Source organism: Didymosphaeria variabile (genome assembly GCF_027946475.1).
Source record: "Didymosphaeria variabile strain IMI 356815 chromosome Unknown scaffold_7, whole genome shotgun sequence".
NCBI lineage: Eukaryota > Fungi > Ascomycota > Dothideomycetes > Pleosporales > Didymosphaeriaceae > Didymosphaeria > Didymosphaeria variabile.
The window spans coordinates 1,932,644-1,955,473 of NW_026611626.1; the positions used below are offsets into that span (position 1 = coordinate 1,932,644).

General features: G+C 53.6%; 9 protein-coding genes across 9 annotated transcripts; 4 read left to right on the forward strand and 5 right to left on the reverse strand.

Moving 5' to 3' along the window:
- Positions 1-2,491: 2,491 nt before the first annotated feature.
- Positions 2,492-4,597, reverse strand: N0V89_009765 (uncharacterized protein; the record flags this gene model as incomplete). The annotated part of the gene is made up of 2 exons (XM_056218514.1): positions 2,492-4,379; positions 4,431-4,597. The coding sequence occupies 2 exons, from the start codon at positions 4,595-4,597 to the stop codon at positions 2,492-2,494; spliced, it is 2,055 nt and encodes a 684-aa protein (XP_056067779.1).
- Positions 4,598-5,950: 1,353 nt separating this feature from the next.
- On the reverse strand, positions 5,951-6,783 carry NEP1 (18S rRNA pseudouridine methyltransferase; the record flags this gene model as incomplete). The annotated part of the gene is made up of 2 exons (XM_056218515.1): positions 5,951-6,427; positions 6,502-6,783. 2 exons carry the CDS (start codon positions 6,781-6,783, stop codon positions 5,951-5,953), a joined length of 759 nt encoding a protein of 252 aa, XP_056067780.1.
- Positions 6,784-7,779: 996 nt separating this feature from the next.
- N0V89_009767 (uncharacterized protein) lies at positions 7,780-8,500 on the forward strand (the record flags this gene model as incomplete). Its single annotated transcript, XM_056218516.1, has 2 exons — positions 7,780-7,884; positions 7,931-8,500. The coding sequence occupies 2 exons, from the start codon at positions 7,780-7,782 to the stop codon at positions 8,498-8,500; spliced, it is 675 nt and encodes a 224-aa protein (XP_056067781.1).
- Positions 8,501-9,817: 1,317 nt separating this feature from the next.
- Positions 9,818-11,652, forward strand: N0V89_009768 (uncharacterized protein; the record flags this gene model as incomplete). The annotated part of the gene is made up of 4 exons (XM_056218517.1): positions 9,818-9,987; positions 10,035-10,785; positions 10,832-11,320; positions 11,377-11,652. The coding sequence occupies 4 exons, from the start codon at positions 9,818-9,820 to the stop codon at positions 11,650-11,652; spliced, it is 1,686 nt and encodes a 561-aa protein (XP_056067782.1).
- Positions 11,653-12,356: 704 nt separating this feature from the next.
- N0V89_009769 (uncharacterized protein) lies at positions 12,357-13,508 on the reverse strand (the record flags this gene model as incomplete). Its single annotated transcript, XM_056218518.1, has 1 exon — positions 12,357-13,508. One exon carries the CDS (start codon positions 13,506-13,508, stop codon positions 12,357-12,359), a length of 1,152 nt encoding a protein of 383 aa, XP_056067783.1.
- A 1,182-nt stretch (positions 13,509-14,690) lies between these two features.
- N0V89_009770 (uncharacterized protein) lies at positions 14,691-16,341 on the reverse strand (the record flags this gene model as incomplete). Its single annotated transcript, XM_056218519.1, has 5 exons — positions 14,691-15,154; positions 15,280-15,362; positions 15,421-15,644; positions 15,694-16,217; positions 16,266-16,341. The coding sequence occupies 5 exons, from the start codon at positions 16,339-16,341 to the stop codon at positions 14,691-14,693; spliced, it is 1,371 nt and encodes a 456-aa protein (XP_056067784.1).
- A 1,535-nt stretch (positions 16,342-17,876) lies between these two features.
- On the forward strand, positions 17,877-19,001 carry N0V89_009771 (uncharacterized protein; the record flags this gene model as incomplete). The annotated part of the gene is made up of 1 exon (XM_056218520.1): positions 17,877-19,001. The coding sequence occupies one exon, from the start codon at positions 17,877-17,879 to the stop codon at positions 18,999-19,001; it is 1,125 nt and encodes a 374-aa protein (XP_056067785.1).
- Positions 19,002-19,269: 268 nt separating this feature from the next.
- On the reverse strand, positions 19,270-19,771 carry HXK2 (Hexokinase isoenzyme 2; the record flags this gene model as incomplete). The annotated part of the gene is made up of 2 exons (XM_056218521.1): positions 19,270-19,601; positions 19,711-19,771. The coding sequence occupies 2 exons, from the start codon at positions 19,769-19,771 to the stop codon at positions 19,270-19,272; spliced, it is 393 nt and encodes a 130-aa protein (XP_056067786.1).
- Positions 19,772-20,516: 745 nt separating this feature from the next.
- Positions 20,517-21,482, forward strand: N0V89_009773 (uncharacterized protein; the record flags this gene model as incomplete). The annotated part of the gene is made up of 2 exons (XM_056218522.1): positions 20,517-21,059; positions 21,114-21,482. 2 exons carry the CDS (start codon positions 20,517-20,519, stop codon positions 21,480-21,482), a joined length of 912 nt encoding a protein of 303 aa, XP_056067787.1.
- Positions 21,483-22,830: the final 1,348 nt, after the last annotated feature.

A 22,830-nucleotide genomic window follows, 5' to 3' on the forward strand; every position in this document is an offset into this window, starting at 1 on the left:
TACTGCAAGCATGAATTGTATCGTCGGGAAAACTGCTCTCTGCCTCGCAATCTTTTGCGTGCCGTTCTTGTGAGACCGCCAATGTGTTCATTACATAGGACATTCACTGTTAACAGTGGCACTGATGTAACTCGGATACGATAAATCAGGACGAGGAAATAGTTTGAAGGTATCAACCCAGGTATATGGCCAATCAGTCCAACAATGCATCACTCACGAAGACACTGTAGACTTTACAGCAACATCGTCAGAGAAATCAGCTGGGCCTTTGAGGCACAAGCTCTCTGTTTCAAGAACATCTCTTGAATACGCTTGATGTCGTTTTGGTGCCATCCTTTCCGGTAGACTTTTAGATGTCGTAGCTTCCGCAAGTCACGCGCGACTTTCATCAGGCTCTCGCAATATAAATTGTCATGCAGAACCAGTATCTCGGTATTTGGGCAAGCCGCTACGAGGAAATGCCAATCACCAGCAGATCGGATACGCATCCAGGCTATCGAAGTGAACGCGACGTTCCTGAATGTCTTCTCCAAAGCCGAGATATCAACATCTTTTCGGTCTACAACAGAATTAGTATGCATCCATACAGATATTGATCAGGAATATGGCATCGTGGGATATGGCCGACTGATACTTATGAGTTAAAGATAGCTCCTTGAGGTTGGGAATGTTCGCTAAGACTTTCGGAAGCCGAGTCTTGACGAGTGGAATCGAAACGAGAAGATGTAACGATTTCACAGGTCCTATGAGTGGATTTAGCTTACATAGGGTTGGTAGACTCTAAATACTAATCGAAAAAGGGTGTTCGCCGATGAAGCATCGCCACTGGTATTGCGCTCACTTGACACTCGAGAGCAGCTGCGGGTTGAGCTCAATGTCCTTTAGCTGCCGGTTCAGCCAACCTATTGTTGATGAGTATCTATGTATGTCCCTGAATAGCTTGCGAATGCACGCAGAGCGGAGTCGCTTATTGGCCAAAGAAAAGTTTAGGGTGCTTCTATGAAAGCGAAACGGGTTAGGTCCTTGTTGGGATGACAGACGCAAGTGCAGGCTGTCTGGCCCATGCAGGCCGCCTCGCTCATGCTGTCTAGGTAGTTCACCCATCTCAAACAAGAAATCGACAATGATGGCTAGGACGTCGTCGTTCAGGTTATCAAGCAGCAGCTCGTTTTCGGTTGCGGACGAGTAAGAAACAGTGGGTTTCGGTAGCACGGTGGAGATTGCTGCAGCTAGTCGAAGATTTTCGGCGGGATTTGGTGCTTGAACGAGTTGATATGAAGGCGCCGACGCTTCTGCCACTGATAAACAGTAGACCTGCGAGACAAAGTAGTGGACTCCATCGTAGGCAAGTCGTCTTCAAACTAGTGTCGACTCTTCCCCTATGGCTAAACCAAGCGCAGCCATATAGCCAAGGAATGGTTTTCTCAGGATGCTGGCGTCGATGGCGACTTTCTGAGCCAGCAAATTGCACACTGTCACCACTGATTTCGCCTGACCTACGTTACATGGCTAAGTCCGCTGGACCGGCCTAAACTGGCTCGGTAACAGCTACAGGTAGCGACTGATAAATGGCTTGATAGGCTTGGCGTCTTGATGTTGATTACGGCAATTGCTCGTTCGAAAAGATGCGGGCGGGAAAGTGGTGCGTAACGGTTCGGCATGGAGACCAGCCTCTCAAGATCGCAAACAGTCCAGTGAGTCTTGATGTCCGCTCAGTGCGTAGCCATTAATAGCCTTTGCAGGCGATGCGCTACCTTTGTGACATGTGCGGCTGGGCCGAAGATGGCGCTTTTGTGTCTGGATACCCCGTGAGCTGCAGATGTCTGTTGTGCGATAATTATCGAGTGATTGCCTTGCATATGCATCATCGTACTATTCTATTTGGGCTTGCCAAGAGCCATGGGGTCGAAGAGTGAGTGCGGCTTAGCAGTAAGACGTTACAGCCGTGTACGACTGGGCCAAGTCCGATGCCTATAACGCCAGTGAAGATTTTGCCTCGACTTAGGTCTTTGCGTTAACGCCGTCAAGTGTAGAAATAGCATGAACTTGAAGCCACGTCTGAAACGTAGAAATGTCTTTTTGGTATAGATGTTGATTTAGAACACTAACTCGATAGCGGCTGTTGAGCGTAGTAGAAACGTACTGCGTGTAGACGGTCATTTACGCATCAGAAACTACACGCTTGGTCATTACGAACTAGTCCTGGCCTACGTTCGATACGTGGCGAGCTTTGCTAAAGCATAGTAAGGATGCCGATCATCTACGGTGCTGGGTCGCCCTGGTCGAGCATCAGTCGTGCTTATCTTGTATCTCAACTCGTAGGAATGCCAGCCAGATGCATTTCTCCAATTCAAACAACGCCGTGACCGTTGAGTTTCTATATCTTATGCTATCGTTATACATCATCCTGCCTCATAAAATTATCATCCGTTATTCAAACGCCAGAATGCATGATCAACAAAAAGCCTTGCAAAACACGAGAAACACACAATTACTTCCCCTCGAAAGCCCTCAACCGCTGTGCCATCTTGAACCCCAAGACGCTCTTACTCTTTCCCTCCTCAGGATTACCTCCTTTGACCATGCTCGGTGTAATCCCCCTAACAGGCACGTTCCCACTCCCATACTGCACCCGATCAAACATGTCATCGTACTCTGTCGCGCTATCTTTACGCTCCGGATGCCTCGACTTCTTAGGTTTGATGGTGCTCGTATCACTAGGCTCGCTAATCACGCTATTGCGGAATTCTTCCTCGGCAGTGTGGTATTGTGAGCTGTGCGCCGACGAGCGAGACTTGTGCGACTTGGAAGAGTGCTTTGAGGAGCGACTATGGGAGGAACCGGCGACCGAATCCTTGTCCTTATGCTTAGACGAGCGGTGCTTGCGACGCGAGTGCGAAGACGAAACTTGCGAAATGCTGTCCGATGGGGCGATCGTGTAATCGTCGTCGTCAGTGTAATCGTCGACTTCGTACTTGTCGCCGAAGGGGTTGCTGATGATGGATTTGTTGTCGTCACCGCCGCGGCCTAGGATGCTACCTAAAACAGATCCTACCTTCGATTGAGCCTTCGATGGCGCATCCGAGGGTGCTTTTGAGGGCGATGGTGAATGAGCTCTACTTCTACTACTACTACGATGTTTCGAATGCTGGGACTTCTTTGACCTGCTAGAGCGGTGCGAAGCGACGCTCCCGCCGTCAGTGTTACGGCGCTCGAACTCATCCGGCACAAAGGTCGAGATGAAAGAGCTGGGGGCTGCGCTCTGCGCCTTGGATACAGTGCTCCTGGCCTTCTCGACAGTCGCCAGTTCAGGGCTCGTCTTCGATCGATGACTCAGTCTAGACGGTGCCACCGAAACAGCTGGGGCATACTCAATAGCCCGGAGTTCCGCCGCCCTGGAAGGTGATTTGGAAGGTGCGACGGAGGCAGCTGGCATGTACTCGACAGCCCTGGATTCGGGAGCCCTGGAAGCTGTCCTAGACGGTGCCACTGAAGCCGCAGGGACATACTCGGAAACCCTGGAAGGTGCAATCGACCGCGCTGGAGCATACTCGAGCTGCCGAGACGCGCTAATCGTAGTGGGTGCCTTCGTGTACAGTGGGCCATGATCGCTAGGAGCGGCTTCAATGGCACGTATGCTACGAGCCCGCGGCGACGAGTATAGGGAATCGCTGTCACTGGTGTTGCGGTGTAGAGGTGGTGGTAGTTGCTTGGATTCGTAAACGGGTTGTGGGCCCTGCTGGGGTAGCTTTGGCTGTTCGCTGCCCTGAGCGAACTGGGCTACCGACGCCATGGCCGCTTTGGCCGTTTTGAAAGCCTCGAACTCCTTCTCTTTCTTTGCGCTGTCTCGCTCGCTGGCGACCATTGCGTAAGCGACTGCTGCGCCGGCTGCGGCTCCGAGGAGAGTGCCAATGATCTGCTTTGCAGCTCCACCGCCGCTCTCTGAGGCTGCAGGGGCTTGGGGTATAGCGGGTTCGGAGGCGCTTCGCGCGACGCTGGGCGCTTTGGATGCCGATGAGGGTGCAACTGAGGGAGCAGCAGGTGCGGATGCCTGCTTCGATAACGACTGGGTGGAGCGACTACTGAGTACGCTTCTGTCATCCCGGAAGCTTTCTGTCACAGTTCTCCGCCACGTGATGACCCTACTATGCTCGATGACAGTTCCATCGTCCCTGAAATCGGGTCCATTTCGGAACACGACTTCGATGCTGTTGCCGTCAAGGTCTAGAATCGCGGCGTTGAAGTGACCATCCTCGTCGCTACGAGAGGCCGGTGCGCCGTTAGGTCGACCGCCAGCGGTCAGAGCAGCGGCGTAGAAGTCTCGAACAGCAGCCCTGCTATGAGCGGTGAGGGCAATGTGCGCTGCGCCGGCTTTTACGCTGTAGTCCTGTTAGTGTAGGTACTCCTGATGATCGTTAAGGGTTCCTTACCCAGGCGTTTCTTGGCACAGGAAGAATTCGGCATCGTAAATGCCGAGACCAATCTGATTGCCTTGCTGTCCGATGTAGCGGTATCCAAGCGGTTGTAATGCTGAAAGAAAAAATGAACATGACGTTGGTAGGTGCGAAACAGTAAGACCGATGTGAGAGACAGGCATTTTCCACGTAGGCGGTGAAGGACGGAAACGAAAGGAATTAGGTATACAATAGAAGAAGAATACAAGATGATGCTGCGTCTAAAGCACAGCAAAGTTGCAAATTGCTAGGGTGGGTACAAGAGGCGTGACAGAGTGTAGAGAATGCACCTGAGGTAGCACCAGAGGTTTATATCCAACCCATGAGCGGTATGAGCCTTTCGATCCATCGTGAAAGCATTGGCGAGGCGTCCATACCATTGCGGCAAGGCCGTTCTTAGTGCGCCCCACTGATGTCGTTGGCTTCCAAGGACTCCGTTGTCAAGTCGTGCCCTCGTGCTGCCACATGTCCACCGCCTGCAGCTAATCTTGGGGCACAAGCGAATGAAGCGATTGGATGCTTGCTCGGCCCGTATCCGCTGCAGTCTCTCGCCTCATATCGTGACTCGAGCAGAGCCGTGCGCTAGATGGATCTGGACCATCTCGCAGGTTGCAGTTGACGGCACAGCAATATGTATGCACCACTTGTCCCCGCGCTGCAGGAGCAACATGTAAAGTGAAGTGACGACTCATCGGTACCAATACGGCAAAGTGGCATGGAGGGGTACAATCCAAGGATCTGATCAATGCCGATGGCAGCCCCAGTAATGCTGTCAGCAACGGTATACACGCCGGCCACCGATTGCTGAGGCAGGGCTGTCGATGGCTGTGATGCCGGAGCGCTTCTTCGATCTTTTTAAACGGCACTAGAAAGCGACGAACTGTCGGCATCACTGACGCACCTGTTGCTCTCCCGCCGCACGCGCTGCCGCCCCCACCAGGTTCCTGTGTCTCGTAAGCATGAACCTCAACGACTGTACAATGACCGAAAGCGCGCTGTCATAAACGTGACGACCTGAGGTGCGACATTTCTCATTCGCGGGGCATGTGGAGGCTGACGTCGATACAAACTGCGTATTGCCGCACATCGCTCCAAGTATCTATCTAGCTATCTGCAGGCTGTGACCAGGCAAGACATTACACGCGTACCCATAGGTGCTTCGGACCTACTTTCGGCGCATCTTCCTCTGCGCAAAGCAACAAAAGAAACACAGGAGAGGCGGAGCACGTTGAGTGCTCCGCGAGACTCGTTTTGAGTATTTTTTGGACGTTGAGTCGGAGTATTGTTTTGTTGTAAAAGAAAACTCAGACAGACGCTCAAAAACACAGCGGTGACACGCTCACGCGTCGATGTTGTGATCTCGGCGTGAGCGCGCTCCACGACCTGAATCCTGAATCACTCCTGGGTTCCAATGCTTTTGATGTCCCCTTTCTTCCTCGAATCGGCAATTAGTAGCAGCGGCGTGCCCGCTACGGATGGGTTAGGCATCGGTGCAATTAGATGATGCCCCAGACATCCTCAGCAGCGTGGCAGAATTTGCTGCAGGCAACGCTGGCACTGAGGTTGAACTGGCTGATAGCGATGCTGTCGTCCTTGATGCTGTCGGCAAAGTCGTCGCTACCCTTTGCCATGGCACCGATGAAGACTGCGATGCTCTCGTCGGTGTGAAGGCCCTGGATGTAGTCGCGTACGCGCACGACCTCTGAGTCGAAGCTGAGGGTGACCTTGCGACAGTTGGGCGGAAGGTGGTCCGTGATGGGGTTCTTGATGACCTGGATAAGCTTCTCATTGGAAGTGGTGGAGCGGATCTGGTGGCGATGGAGCAACTGGACCATCAAACCCGCAAAGCGCTTGAAGGTGCGGGGTATGCGCACGGTGGGGTTGACCTCGATGAGCACGCCGCGGGCCGTCTGGATATAGATCTGCAGCTTGCCCGCTTTGTTGATGGGCGAGTCGAGCAGGGTGAGCAGGCACTACATGGGCTGTTAGTACTTGGCGTCGCTTTGATGGCGAAGCGTCGGGATCTTTCGCGTCGTCGGCGATTTACCTGGTGGGTGATGTCGGGCCGGGCCTCGCTGATGTCGCGGCCCATTTTGCGCATGACGCCAATGTGATCGTCGCTGTTGAGCAAGTTGAACTTGTCTTCGCGGCCGGCGCCGCCGCGACCAACGCTGTGCGATGCCTTGTACGTCTCTAGGGTCGCGCTGCACAGCACGACAATCAGGCGCTGCGTGTCTTTGTCGCTGCTCGGGATGGGCTGGTTCTGCTCGGCAACGAGCTTGGGTAGATCGGGCGGAGGCAGCGACTGCGTCCCTGGTTGAAGCGCCATGTTAGCAGGTTGAATGCTGAGCAGGTTGAATGCCCGAGGACGCGGTGGAGTGCAGTGCGGTGGTGGGAGCACGGCTGCGTGCGGACTGTGGGCGACTGACTTATCCTCTTCGTGCCCCGTTCGGGAGAGTCGCGGATAGCCTTGCGGTCACGATCGCTCGGGCTGTCGTTGCGTAGGGGAAGGCCGCCCATATTGGAGGTCGATGACGCTGTTCGCTGCTGCACTGCGTGATATAGAGGTTCAGTCCTTCTTACCGCTACAATGCGAAACGGGAGCTTGGAGAAGGCGCGCTGGGCAGTGTGCCTGTGAAGTTAGCAGTTCTTATACAACAGCAGGAGGGTGACCGGAGTCCGAAGGCAGGCGAGCGCGTTAGACGTGTTGGCGTCAGGAAATTGGGTGTGAAAGTGAATGGCAGGTGTTGGTGTGAAGATTATTCTTGCTGGCCGACGACCCGCCCCGGTCCCCTTGGCGAGTCCCCCTCACTGCCTTCCACCAATCGCATCACCGTCCACCAAGCAACCTGACCTGACTTCATTGCGCCTGCGGGCTCTCTTGGGATCCAACAATCTGCAGCACCAGCCCTAGACGTACTTTCTGCGTGGACATGTTGTACCTCGACAGCTCTCGGGTGCCCTCGGCGCCAGTGTGGTCTCTCTCGGAGGAGAGTAACCGCGCACGGACCCATGGTTTGGTTGCCTGACGGTCGATGATCATCTTCCCGAACTTCTCGGACATTATTTTAGTCGAGCGACGAATATCGGGTGCTCCGAAGAGTCTCGTACATACGGTACCACCAATGCTCTTATACCTCCGGCATCCTTCTAGTTTGGTCGCTGGAGCCTTGAGTCGTCGCATGAGAATTGACAGCATGACGTAGCGATTCACTGTGGTATATAGACTTGATACCTTACGTCTCAGGTCTACAGCACATGCGGTGTCTATACTTTAGTACTATCGAACAACATAACGCAACCCGACGCCACCAACTGCACCAAGATGATCAGTGAAGCCCACCTTTCAGGCAAGGTCGCCATTGTAACCGGGTCATCGCGCGGTATCGGAGCTGGCATTGCCCTCGAGCTTGCCAAGAAAGGCGCAAAAGTTCGTCTGACACCCCAGCCCAGAAACAATAACTAAGTTGAATCAGGTGACCATTGTGTTCACCTCACCCAGGAGCGAGGCAGGAGCGAAAGAGGTGGCTTCCCAGATAGAGCAGCTCAATAACGGCAGCAGAGCGATAGTCGTACAGGAGAATCTGCGAGAGGTCGATGCGCCCGACCGCATCGTCAAAGCCACGTTGGGGGCTTTTGGTCCCAAGATAGACGTTCTCGTAAACAACGCGGGCGTCTTATTGAGCAAATCTCTGCAAGAGACTACCGCAGAAGACTTCGCTGCCATCTTCGATGTCAACGTTAGGGCGCCGTTGCTGATGACCAAGGCTGTCGAGCCGTATCTTCGCGCTCCGGGAAGGATCATCAACCTCTCCTCGGTCGGCGCACGTCAAGGTTTCGAATCGCTGGCTATGTATGCCTCATCGAAAGCTGCTATCGAGGGCTTGACGCGAGGGCTGGCGGCCGAACTAGGGCATGTGGGACACACCGTGAACGCGGTTGCGCCTGGCCCTGTGGAGTCAGAAATGCTCGACGACGTGCCGCAGGACCTCGTGGAGGTTCAGCTAAAAACAACTCCGGTCGAACATCGCCATGGAACAGTGTGAGTCTTGCAAACACCCTCCTAGCGGCCATGGCTGTATCTGGTATTGGAGGATTATGCTGACTTCCTAAAGCGATGATATCGCCCAGATCGTCGCCTGGCTGTCAGACGACAGTGCGCGATGGGTGTCGGGTCAGACGATTTCCGCGAGTGGCGGGTACACCATGTACTGAGCGCGAGGCAATGACACGGTTTTACTGTGTTTCTTCGATCGTTTGGAAGATCGGTTTCCCTGCTCGGGTCTACGAGGTCCAGACTGCAGATGTTTGACATTGCGGAACGAACCGGTGCAGACGTGCCGGCGGCGGCGGGAATAACGTGGTGTATTATGAGAAACATGCGGGCTGCCAATCATACCAGATTCAGAATCGCGATGCCTTTGCCGGCATCCGACGCGTGGAGTGATGCCTTCGATCTGCAAGCTCTGAGGCGAGAGTGCAGCTTTACAGCATGCGGACGCGGCGTCAAGCACTCTGCACCGGCGTTCGTATGATGTTCGCACGCATGCAGAAGCAGCAGTCTGAGCCTCGTCCGGACGTATCGGGCATCGGCCTTTACGGTGGCGCGAGAGTTGTTGTGCAGAGTCGAGACGTCGGAGGGGGATTGTGGAGTCGCAGTTGGAGGTACCCCAAGCGCCCGCGCCAAACTCGCTTGGTTTCACAAGGCCTCCTGACACACCTCTCACACACGGCCGCACTGGCCAGCGCTCACGATTCGCCGCCCAGAGGAGAATGCCATGCCGAGACGAGTTTCAGCCTCCCCTCTCGGCACCGCGCTAGGTCGCTTGTACTCGCTCTCTGTCCATCATTGGTCGTTGACCGTTGCTGCGCGGCTCTGGGCGCCGCACCTCACCCTTGCGATACGTCCTGTCACAGCTCTGGGCTTGCCGACTGTGAGAATGGTTCGATTTCTGCCACCGTTTTGCTAAGCTTTCTTCTACTCCACGCGTCCCTGTCTCGTACCCACCGGCCGCCGCAATGATATCCTGAACCAACCCCCCACCCCCTCCGAAGTCCTTCCAACTGTGCATGTGCTTATAGTCGTTGTTTCCCCTTTGGAGACCCTCCGTTTTCATGCCGGTGCCTCTTTAGCCGGTCAAGTAACCTCTCCCAACCCTTCTCTTCTTCAGTGCGGGCACACCTGCTAGTAAGTCTACACCACTCTCGCCATCGCGTTCTTGTGTCACCACGCGTGCTCACCATGGTCCAGATTTTGGTCACTCTTTGAACTTTCGACATACTTGGCCACATTCAGCAGGATCTGAACTTCGCCTCACCTAATTCCAGCCTTTCGCGGCTGCTGCACTCACACCGCCTTTACCATGGACAAATCTGATTACGCAGGCTACAGCCTCTCAGGTCGAGAGCGATCGAGATGGCCGCCTCTCACGAGAATGCTCATGTCTGGAGAGATGTCGGACGAGAAACCACGAGAGCTCTATCTGAAGGAGAAGTTCGACAGATGGATGGTCAATGAGGGTTACCGGAGATTGTATGCCGAGCCTTCCCTGCTCAGTGCCTATGTACTGACAACTCCAGTTTCGTTTTTACTTTCGGAATCTTACATTTGATGGTTTTTGGATTCGGTATGGCACATTACGGCTTCAAGGACAGCTCGATCGGATCGCGACAGATGTTTGGCATAACATTTCCAATCGCCCGTTCAGCAGCTCTCACGCTACACGTCGATGTAGCTTTTATCTTGTTCCCTGTGTGTCGTAACTTGATCTCCATGGCGCGTCGAACACCCCTCAACGGCATCATTCCTTTCGACAAGAACATCACTTTCCACAAGCTCGTCGGATGGTCCCTTCTCTTCTTCTCCTGGCTACACACCATTGCGCATTGGAGGAATTTGTGGCTTTTCGCTCAGATCAACAAACTGGGATTCGTCGGTTTCCTTATTGCCAACCTTGCCACCGGACCTGGATGGAGTGGTTACATTATGTTGATTGCGCTGTCTGCCATGGCCTGGACGGCTGCTGAGAAGCCACGACGAGCACAGTTCGAGCGGTTCTGGTACACCCACCACCTGTTCATCATCTTCTTTGTTTTCTGGTCCATCCATGGAGCGTTCTGTATGATCAAGCCCGATTTTGCGCCTTTTTGCGACGGCATCGGTGTCTTCTGGGAGTACTGGATGTATGGCGGGTTTGCGTATCTTGCTGAGCGTACATCACGTGAAATCCGTGGACGCCACAAGACGTACGTCTCAAAGGTCATCCAGCATCCTAGCAACGTGTGCGAGATTCAAATAAAGAAGGAGAACACGAAAACGCAGGCCGGTCAGGTAGGTTACTGTAAAATCACTATCGAGGCATGGCTAATTATTGTAGTACATCTTCCTGTGCTGCCCGGAGGTTTCTATCTGGCAATACCACCCCTTCACGCTCACTAGCGCTCCTGAGGAGGACTACATCTCCGTACACGTTCGTATGGTCGGTGACTTCACGCGTGCGCTCGGAAAGGCACTCGGTTGCAATCTCGAGAAGGGCGGTGCGAAGGGCGAAAAAGACGGAGCCACCGAGGTCGCACTTCGGCAAATTCTTCCGCGTGTCTACATCGACGGTCCTTTTGGTTCCGCCTCTGAGGACGTGTTCAAGTTCGAAGTCGCTGTGCTGGTCGGTGCCGGTATCGGTGTGACACCTTTCGCTTCTATCCTCAAGAGTATCTGGTACCGGATGAACTACCCTCAAGGCCGAACGCGACTACGAAAAGTCTACTTCTTCTGGATTTGCAGAGATTTCGGCTCATTTGAGTGGTTCCGATCGCTGCTCTTGGCTATTGAGGCTCAGGATCTTGACGACCACATCGAGATCCACACCGTAAGTGCCCGAGCATTCTCTCTACAAACATGGCATGGACGCTAATGGCTGCACAGTACCTAACCGCCAAGATCAAGGCCGACGACGCAACAAACATCATGATCAACGACGCAAACGCCGAACAAGATGCCATCACCGGGCTACGTGCACCTACAAACTTCGGTCGCCCCAACTGGGACATGATCTTCAAATCCATCCGCAAGATACACGCGCCCGCTGAAGCCGGTGTCTTCTTCTGCGGTCCCAAAGTCCTCGGTTCGACCCTCCACATCAAGTGCAACATGTACTCCGAACCCGGCTTCAACTTTGTGTGGGGTAAGGAGAACTTCTAGACGCTGCATCTGCATTGCACCTCAACTTCATCACCCAGTACATATTTCTTCGAACCCGCTATTTGGCGGTGGTGGTGGAGGCGTTTTATGTAATTCTGCAAAGCGTATTATTACCATACCTACCTTAGGACCTAGTACCCCAATGTCCTGCGCAGCCGCGCTGCGAAGGCGAAAGACACGATACGATACTTGTAACCAAAAACCATCATGTAAACAATGAAGCAAAAACATTCAAAATGTCCATCAAAGACTCAGATCACTTGACTACGGGCCTCTGCCCTTCGCCTGACGGTTTCGGGGAGCTTACGAATCGCATATTCTGCGGTGTATCAGCCCAACTTGTAAACAGGGTAGAACACGCCACTTTTGTTCATGCGGGCTGCCACTCAAAACGCCACCCGTCGCGTGCAGCTGAACCGATCTGCGCTTTTGAGAGACGTTTTGCGCGCCGCTGTCCTAGGGCTCCGCACACGCGCGGGCAGTCGTAGCCGGATTATATCGCTTCGGCTATGCTGCACGGCAGAGTGCTTTGTTCTCTTTGCCTGACCGGTGAAATGGAGTCTCCGTCTGGTGTGAGATGGTCACTCGATGTGATGGAGACGTCGAGGTGATGTTGATGTCAATGCCGAACAGAATCAATCTCTTCAAATTCCGCTACGTACTATGAATACACGTATTGTGGTCACTGACGATACCACATAAGTTTATAAATGCACATCCGGCTTCCACTTCTTCCCCCGCCAGTCATTGATCAGAATGAGACCCTCGATCTCCTTCTCACCCTTCCTCAAAGCCTCGCCAACACTGAAGTCGTGCGCTGCCATGACCCATACATTATCCTTGTAAGCAAAAGCTTGCGTACGATGTATAGTCTCGACCGCTACTTCAGGATCGGTATGCATCGAGCCTTTAGAATATGGCGGACGCGCTGTACGTTCAGGATCCTTTAAGAGGTCCGGATGATGATAGCAGTCGCCAGCGAGGAGTACAAAGCTGTCTTCATCAAACGACGAAGCCGATGAATCTGCATGCGAAGACGCAGTCATGCGCACAAGTAGCATCTGATGACCCGGCGAATGCCCCGGTGCATCAATCAAATACGCCGACCCATCCCCAAAGACATCAAATGCGCGGTCGAATGACCCGACGCCAATCCATCCGTCATTCCCTACGTCTCTTAATTCCACAGCTTCGTACTTCCCCGCCTTCTTCCCCTGCGCTACCTTGCCCACCCTGCTATCTCCGTCCTGTTCCAGTCGCCCATCGCTAACATACGCCTCAACAATCTTCCTACTTCCATCCGTAGGGAAGTTCTCCGACAAGACAGGCGCGTTTTCATAATCAGGATAGCCAGGCCTTGCGTACGTGCACGTCGTTGGGCCAACCCAAAGCTCTGCGTGTATAAAACCCGCTGTTGCTCCGTCACCTACATGATCAAAATGCACGTGCGAGAACAGCACTGCCTTGAATTTCTCAGGCTGCTGCTGCGGATTCCCATACTTCTTCAATATCTCCGCTGGGCTCTTGGGAAATGGGGTGAATACTGGTAGCGTGGTCTTCTTAATCAGGGGCGGGAGGGCGTCGAGGTCTTTGCGCATGCCGAGATCGAAGATGTAGTGGTCTCCGGTGGGCGGGTGCTCGATGAGGAAACAGTAGTCTGGGACGTAGTACTTTTCGCTTTTTGAGGGGCTGTAGTCTGGGGAGAGGGTGTGGCTTTCTTGTTTTGGCCTGGGGAGGAGAACACGGTCGTAGGGGATGAGGAGGCCGCCGGCTTGCAGGAGGTGTACTTTGCACGTTGTTCCACTTGGCGAAGAGGGTATAGGGTGCCAGGAGAAATTAGCGGATGATGGAGCCATTGATGGTTGGGTAATGTGTTGGTTCAGTTGACGACTCAAACTTCAGCCGCTCTCACGATCGGGATCGAACTTTTAGGCTTGGTTTCCGACTTTGATCTTTTGTTTGGTGGGATGCGTTGTGAGTTGTATATGCACATGCATACCTATGGCATGTTCAGAGCGGCGTCCTAATACATCATCGCGAATGCGGCAAGTCGAAGTCAAAGTCAATTTGCATGACGTCATTGGTAGGTCTGGATTGCGAATACTCGACTGACACGAGTGAATGGAATAACGTAGAAAGCGTGATTATTGAGGGAGTCGAGTATGATACCAATGATACAAGTTGGCATGAATATCAGAAACGTCCTTTCGAAGAAGGTCGCGCACAATGTATGCTGAAGCCATCGGAAAACACCCCCAGACGTCTTTGTATGCAACAAATCGCCCACTGCCTCTCAAGAAACCCCAGAGTTTCTCAGGATTGATTCGCGGCCCTTTTTCGGAATAATGAGTACATCCACACATACATATCCCAGTCCTCTAACGGGCTGCGTCAGTTTCATCGCTCATCCTCGTCGTTCGATGCCTTCACCTCGGGCTGCGCATCGTAATACGAAACGTCGATTGAATCACTTCTAGGCTTATCGAAGGAGTTTTTCGCAGTTTTCTCTTGGGGGAAAGAGCCAGAAAGATATGAGCAGCTCAGCATGGTTGGGCTTGTATCATTCAGTGGTTGCCCGCTCAGCGACCAGATAAACAAGGGTCTTGCTAGCGAAGCTATCCTTACGCAGCACTTGATCTAGCTCTTCTACCAGACGGTAGGTGGCATGTTTCTCGTCAATCTTGATAGGACCAACATGGAACTGAAGCGTAAGACAAGACCTTAAATGTAAGCAGTCGCGGTGAGAGTGGCGTGGTGACAGACTTGTCAAGTGAAGACAACTGACCGAAAGTCTTGGCTTGATACAGCAGATTGACGAATTTTAAATTGTTGCTCTGTGTAATTCAACAAGCTGGTGCAGGGGCGCGACATCTAAACAGTAATTTAGATGTCAGCGAATGTCACTCAAGGTTGGCACTTGCTGCTCTCAGGAAACGGTCGCAAATCTGCTCACCAGCAGCCAATCATACTATTTTACGGGCTACAAAACACCTTTCGGGACAGAACCACAGCCACACTTAGCACCATGGGTGGATCCCTCAATTGCTCGCTTTCCCGGCCTCCTCCCTCTCCTCCAGCTCCATCTTCTTGTTCTCAACTGCCATGCTCTTCTCAACATCTTGCGCGCGCTGCTCCGCCGAAACAGCACCAAACAAAACGTCCATATCCTCAAGCGTGCGACCCTTTGTCTCCTTGATGAAGAAGAACGCAAAGATACCCATGCACAAGCAGAAGATGCCGAACATCAAGAAAGTTTTCCACCCGATGTGGTTTATAGCCTCGGGCGTGATCTTTGTGATGACGAAATTGAACAGCCATTGAGTCGCCGCTCCCATGCCCACACCATATGCGCGAAGCCGTGTAGGGAATATTTCAGAAAGGTACACCCAAGGTACGGGACCCCAAGACGCAGAGTACCCAATGACATAGAGATAGATCATGGCAACCATGGCAATCGATGCTTGAGAGACAGAGCCTGATGATGGGTCTGGTGGGTGGGTTGCTAAGACAGCTCCGATGATGAACATCATTGCTGCCATCCAGGCTGCACCATAAGGGACTTTTTGCGGCCAATGAAATCGATACCAACTATCAGAAAGATTCCGGTCGTGATGACCTTGACTGTACCATATACGCCAGTGGCGAAAAGGGATGCGTTATTCTTCGATACCCCGACAGTTTGGAAGATCTGGGGCGCATAGTAACCGATGCTGGAATAAAAGTCAGTATCCACCCTCCACCGATACGAACAAGCGAGGACGAGCTTACCTGTTGGTTCCACTGAACTGTTGCCAGAACATCAGCACGAAGCCGGTGATGAAGCGGTAACGGTTTCCTGGTATAAGGCATTCGCGCCAGGTGACCCCTTCAGTGGCGTTTAGCTCTTCTTCGATCGCAGCACGGATTTCGGCAAGCTCTGTTACGACATCTGGGTTGTCTACCGACTCGCATCGGATGTGAGCAAGAGACTCGGCGGCCTCACTATGCCGTCCCTGCTTCATGAGCCAACGAGGGGGATTCCTTCAAGAAAAAGAGCCCAACAAGCATGAAGCCGCCCGGGATAAGCTGAATGGCCACCGGTACCCTCCATTGCTTAGTAGATGCCGGGATGTGGAGGGCCACACCGTAATCCAACCAGTAGGCGAAGGTTGATCCAATGACGAGGAACTCCTGGAACAGCCCGGCAATACGTCCACGGACTGCGGGCGGCGCGTTCTCTGATACGAATACTGGTGTGATAGATGACATACCACCAATACCTAGACCAGCAATGACACGACCACCGTAAATCATTCCGATCTCATGGTGGGCTGCCGTTTGGATAGCTGCACCAATGAGGAAGATGACGGAGAAACCCATAAGGGAATAACGACGACCGAAGCGCTCGTTGAGGAAAGCCGCGGCGATGGCCCCAAAGAAGCATCCGGCTGTCAAGAGTGACACTACGTTGGACGACACGTACGCATTCTTGGAGTTGGCGAAACCAGAAGAGTCTGTCGGAAGTCCAAAGTCCTTTTTGAAAGCCTTGAGTGATAGGACACTGCCCATTACTCCAGTGTCATAGCCTACGGAGGTCAGGCAAACAAAGCGCACCACTTCATCACGTCACTTACCGAACAAAAGACTGCCCATGTAGGCCACGGTGGTGAGCAGGTACACCCTGCGGTTCTTGAAGAATTGGGACGGCATTTTGCGCAAGCCTGAGTTTTCTTGACTGCCTAGCAAACAGCGAACCTGGTCCGGGGATGGCCTTTTACATATGGGGAGCCTTCGACAGTTGCCGCCGTCCTCTTCCCCAGAGCGGAGAAGGGATTGTTGCCCCGATTCCCCACGTTTAGTCTTGTGCTAACCGCGAGTAGTACCCACATCTGAGCGGCGCCGGCTTATTTCATTCCACCAGTCGTTCGCTTGCCTTTGAAAGGCGTATCTCTCCATTGCAGACGTCTACGTCGAGCAAACCATCGCCAACTCGTCGATAGGCGTGCCATGGTGTTGAGTTTCGCAGACACCACCGCGTTCGAAACACGAGCGGCCAAGACACCTTGGCGATTCTCGTCCCGCACACCCATGGTGGTGCAAGCGAACTGGCTCACGAGGAGGTCCACGTCTGCAGGGGCGACATTCTCGGCCAGCGCGCCAAGTGCGAGCCGAGAACCGACAAGCAGGCACGCCTCCAACGAGTCAAGAACGCAGTCATCCGCCAACATCACGACACGGAAGCCTCCTTTGTCACCGCATAACCGCTTTGTCCCCGACGCTCCTCTGGCGATGAAGACCGGAGCGCTCTCGCGAACGCTTGGCGATATCGTGGCTCGGGGCCCGAGCGGGCATGGTCCGGCAATCTGCTCCACCAGGATTCCGTTTCAAACCTGTAACATACGAACGGAAAAATCGACTCCACCACACGCTACCTCGCGTGCGTCCATCGCTCCCCCTTCGCCCCACGCCTTTTGAGCCGAGATGAGAGTCCACGTAGTCCACGCATCGCAATCTTTGCGAGCGTCTCGCTGCAGTGGAGATTGCCAACTCGATTTGATATACTGCGTGCATGTGGCGAAGGTACTGCGTTTGCAGTATCATGGCGCATGGCCTGATGTTTCTTGCCTCTGATAACACCTCTAATAACGCCATGAATGCATGACGTTTCGTTTGTCGCCGAGGCATGGTGTTTTGCTATCCAGACCACTCATGCGATGGCGCATCTTACCGGGGCGTTTCAGTTTCCTTGGAGAACCGACTGTCATTCGACGACCCAGACGTTCAGCGGATGGAACTCATGGACATGCATGTAAGCGACGCCATTGTTGTTCCTGCACGGTCATGAACTCATCAAAACTGCTTGGCGGCGCGGTTGAGCCAGCCCCATTTCGTCGCCCTGCGGCAGCTAATGAATAAACACCATGACCATACTCGTGCTAGTTCTCATGAGATTGATTGAGAAACTGCTTGGCCGTACACTAATGCTCGGTAACACGATGCAGGCATGGCACTAGGGCTGTCATTTCCTGGTTCCTGGACGCAATCCCGCGAAGGTGGTGGGATGAGTATAAGAGCCTCAGCCTCTGCTTCACGGAAAGGACAAGCTTGAAGCTGCACTCTCATTTTCTACACGCTCTTTAGCATTCACTCGCTTTCGTTTCCGAACCTTTGTTCGTCTACCCTTCTTTCGTTCATCCTTTGAAACATACTCTCACTTTCAACCAACCGACCAACCAGTCAAGAAAATGAAAACTGCTATTGCTTTCGCTCTCGCTGCTGGCAAGCTCGCCGCTGCCCACACTACCTTCCAGAGTTTCGTCATCGACGGAAAGGACCAGGGCCAGCACACTGGTGTCCGCACTCCTTCCAACGGCAACAACCCCATCCTCGATGTCACCTCCAGCGCCATGACTTGCAACGGTGGTACCGAGGCGGCCGATACCATCGAGGTTGCTGCTGGCTCAGAGATCGGACTCCAGTGGCACCACAACGACGGTGCCTCCACCTCTGGTGACGCCGACGAGCCCATTGCCTCTTCCCATAAGGGTCCTGTCATCGTCTACATTGCTCCTGCTGAGTCTAACGGAGACGGTGACGTCTGGGTCAAGCTCCAGCAGGATGGTCTGACTGGCACCACCTGGGGTGTTGACAACTTCATCACCAACAAGGGTCTCGTCAACGTCAAGATCCCCGACCTTGCTGCCGGTGACTACTTGATCCGCCCTGAGATCATCGCTCTTCACGAGGCTAGCACTGAGGGCAAAACTCAGTTCTACAACGGCTGTGGTCAGATCAAGGTCACTGGCTCTGGCTCGACTAGCCTTCCCTCGGGTGTTGCCTTCCCTGGCGCATACTCTGCCACCGACCCAGGTGTTCTGTGCAACATCTACAGCGGAGACATTGCCTGCACTGCTTCCGGCAGCGCTGGCTACGATGTCCCTGGACCGGAGGTCTGGGATGGTGCTTCCAGCGGCTCCGGCTCTGGCAATGCTTCTTCCGCTGCCCCGGCTTCGTCTGCTGCTCCCACTGCCACCGCGGCCGCTTCTTCCGCCGCCGTCTCCTCTGCCGCCGCCACCTCCTCTGCCGCCGCCGTCTCCTCTGCTCCCGCTGCTACCTCTTCTGCTGTCGCTGCCCCTGCTCCCACCATCGGCTCCGGCTACGACACCGGTGCCTCTGCCACCCAGTCTGCTGCTCAGCCCACTGCCACCGCTATCGAGAACAACGAGGGATCTGGCTCTGGCTCCACCCTCCCTGAGACCTTCACCATCTCCGAGTTCATCTCGTGGCTCGAGACCAAGACTGGCTCTGCCACCGCCAAGCGCTTCGCCCGCGCTTTCGCCCGCCGCGCTCACGCCCGTGACTTCGCTTAAGCGTGTCACCCTGCTTCACGATCTTCTGCATTCTCGTCTACCATGTAGACGGGCTGGTTACTTGAGAGTATGTTCTTGGATATAGGCTGAGTCCTATCTTTTTGCATGTGCTGCGAGGCGGCCGCTTCTTTTCTGTGTACATAGCATTTCATGACGAATGGAATCGAAAAGCTCATTGTATGATACGAGATTACCTAAACTTCTCCCCTTAGCGTGGAAACGTGATGGTCTTGCGCTGTGCTTGTACGTGAACATTTCTATCCTGTATTTAGGCTTCCTCGTGCTTTGCTCTCCTCCCCAATTCCATGGCGGCAATGATTGCACACCCGACTCCGCTCCCATCGTCCGCACTAGTGGTGATGATGGGATCCTCGTTCTCGACTTTCCCGTCCCAGTCTAATGTCTCACCCAAAGCCTTTGCCCACCTCTTCTTCAACTTCGGATGCTTGTTCGCCAGACTACCATCCGCGGCAACATGACCCTCGGTGTTGCCTTGCTTCAGGCATATCGCCGCAACGCCATAGGCACACAAACGAGCACCCCTGACAGCAATGAGCTCCGCCAACCTTCGTGAAAGCTCCAGCTTCCCATCCTTGACGTCTAGCCCCAGCACGTCCTTAGGTCCCGAGTCTTGGTGAAGCCTTGACTCTCATCATCCTCGATCTGTGAGAGGAAGCCAGTATCGATCGAGATCGCTCTCGCAGCTTACCATTGCCGTTCTTCTCCTGTCCCTTGAACACAAGGCCTCGATCAGCGAGCTCGACCAACATTAGCCGGAAGATCTCTCCCAGGTACAGACCCGCAGATAACTTCTCAAACGTTTGCTGCCCAGGTCTCGGGCTTTCCTCGTCAACCGAAGATGGGCACAAACATAGAAAGGGGCAGATGGCCATCAACTGCGACCTTCTTCAAGTTCCTCCTCGAAGCGCTGCACTATATCCTTCAGCTTCTCACCAGAGACCCACATCTCCTTGTTCGATCTTTCCAAGTCTTGCTCCAATTGTGGTGACACTCAGCCATGGTTTCCAGCTCCGAGCGTTGGCGCCAGCTGCTGTCTTCGGCGACGAGCTCTTTTGACGTCGGCATAGTGAGTCGCGAAATCTATCCAATCGCGCATGGGTTCAAGCCAAGGCAAAATGCAGCAAAAAGGAAGAGGCCTCGGCCCGAACCTCGTTGGGCGATTGTCCAGGAACAAGGAAACTCGCCGCAGCGGGCTATCGCAGAAGCGAGCCTCGGTTCTTGAAGCTTGCGGCTCTCCTCACCTGTTGTCGTTGTGGAGGCTGTTGATGTATGCAGGAGGAGGCTCACGGCGGACAGCAGCTGACTCAGCCACTTTCCGTCGAATTGTCGTGTCGTGTCGCCATTCCGGTCTCGCTTTCCGAAAGCCGAAAGCGCAGCGGCTTTTGTCACAAGGCGCAGCCGGATGACATTCAACACTTCTTCATTCGCAACCTTCCTCACAATGTATGCTTCTCCGCCATGACCTATGTACTACTACCACGCCCCGATACCATGATGATCCCGTCGCGCGCCCGGGTTCTGCACGCAGGCGCAGGCTTTGGGCGCACAACCACCCCGCATTGCCATAGTCGCACAGCGAACGTACTGCGCGAAATCCGCTGCGGTACCACCAACACAACGAAACGATGGAATGCGTCGCCCAAACCCGTGGGGCAGCAGGCGCCAGAGTCTGTAACCACCATTCCTGGACCGAGTTGGCTGTGGCTCGAGCCCATCTACGAGCCGTTCCGCGCTTATGGTAGGGTGCAGAGGAGGAGGCCGTACATGACGCAGTTTGTGAGCTCGTTGGTCATCTATTTGGTGGGCGACTTTGTTGCGCAGAGTATTGGGCTACCGGCTGAGGTTGTAGAGAGTGTGGACGGAGAGGACGAGGTGGAGAAGGGCTGGGTGCAGGCGTGGGCTGAAGAGAGGGACTGGGCGAGGACAGGAAGAGCGCTTTTGATCGGGGGTGCGGCAGCAGTGCCGGGATACAAGTGGTTTCTGTGGTTAAGTAACTCTTTCAACTACAGCTCTAAGACGCTGTCGCTGGCGACAAAGGTACGTTTCTTTCTCCTCCCGGTCTCTGTGCGATTGAAGCTGACGCATATATAGGTTACTGTCAACCAGCTCCTCTTTACGCCCTTGTTCAATTCGTACTTCTTCGGCATGCAATCGCTCCTCACCGGTATGACCATCACCGAGACCGTTGAGCGCATAAAGAACACGGTGCCTGTGTCGTGGATCAACAGCTGCAAGCTCTGGCCCGCAGTCACAGCATTTTCGTTTGCATTCATACCTATCGAATACCGCAGCATATTCGGCGGTGTCATCGCGATCGGATGGCAGACCTATCTTTCGTTATTGAATCAGAGAGCTGCAGCTGAAGAAGAGCTTGAGCACAGCCATGAGGATGCAAAGCCACTCTCGATCAGGCGGTGCGAGGATGACAGCGGTAGAGATAAAGAGAAATGTGCCGCATAAATGGCAGAGTATTGCTTCCGCAACAGAGTCGGATCGGAGGAATAGTACCTCGCCAGGTCCGACCAACCTTCAAAGTTCAGTCAGTTTTCTTTTGTTGTATTGGCATATGGGCGGCGTTCTGGGCATTTACGACATGGGGGATATACCACTGGCTTCGCATAGCCTCATCATTTATAGACAGATATCACTTGATAATTCAAGTTCTTGCAGAATTTTGACAGCGCAGCGTTTCTTCTTCGATGGTTACCTACTCTCGCTACACTGCACTCACAGGAAAGTGCCTTTGAAACGATGTTGCTGGTAAGGCAAGGCTGAGATGCTCGTTGCACAAGCAGCCATGTACCCCTGGAGCGCCAACTGCCCTGTGAGAGTCAGCTCAGCCATTTGCTAGTCGAATGACACACATGAGTCACTAGACGATGACGAACGTTCGATGATTAGGAAGCAGCCGACATCTGCTCCGATGGAATTTGAGCACACGCTGCTTTGAGGTGTCAGTAAGCGGTAAAATTCAGATGGAATGTACGTTGGGTCATAGACATATCACAATAGAGGAAGCGTTGGATTGCCAGCTACGCTGCTCCAGGAGTGCTTCTCACCAGTGCGTAGGGTTGATGTGAAAGGCCTAGCACGTGATTCTCTTTTCTTTACCATTTGCACCTCCATCTTCTTGGAACTTGCTACAGCCTTGCCTAGATGGATAAAGGGCTGTTCGCCGTGAATCTTCTTATGGTTTCCTCTCTACCGTAACTTCATCACTTCCACGATAACTGGCTTCCATGACAGCCGATCAATTCTCCCAGTCGCCCAGGGTCAATCAGATTTTCCACATTCCCCTTTGGGCTTCGGGAGTGACCGTAATCTTGGAGTCAAACCAGCACTGGTTGCGTGCAAGGATCTAGTATATGAGACGCAGAGGAGACGTAATAGCTGACACGTGCGGTGGATTTCTCTACTTGATGAGTGTGATGACCGCAATTTCACACGCTCACCTACAGTCCATCTCCCCCCAGATAACTGTCAAGGAGAATGCTGAATGCGAAGGACAGTAGTGGAAAGGAGGGGGGTAGCCCCACAGGTCTAGTAATTTCATCACCACCAAAAGGTTCCAAAATTAATACCAAATTCCTCACGACCCGGATATATTCAGAAGTTTCGCCGTTGGCTAGGCGCGCCTACGATATGCGGTCACAGCGTTTGCACACATATTCGCCATCAGAGACGTTCGCATCGGAATCAGCCATGTCACACGTGCCGGTTCCCTCAAACGAAGCCTGGGAATTGAGCATAGTGATCTGGATTTGGGTGTCTGTCGAGTAAGGCTGGGTGGGTATCAGGATCTGGAGAA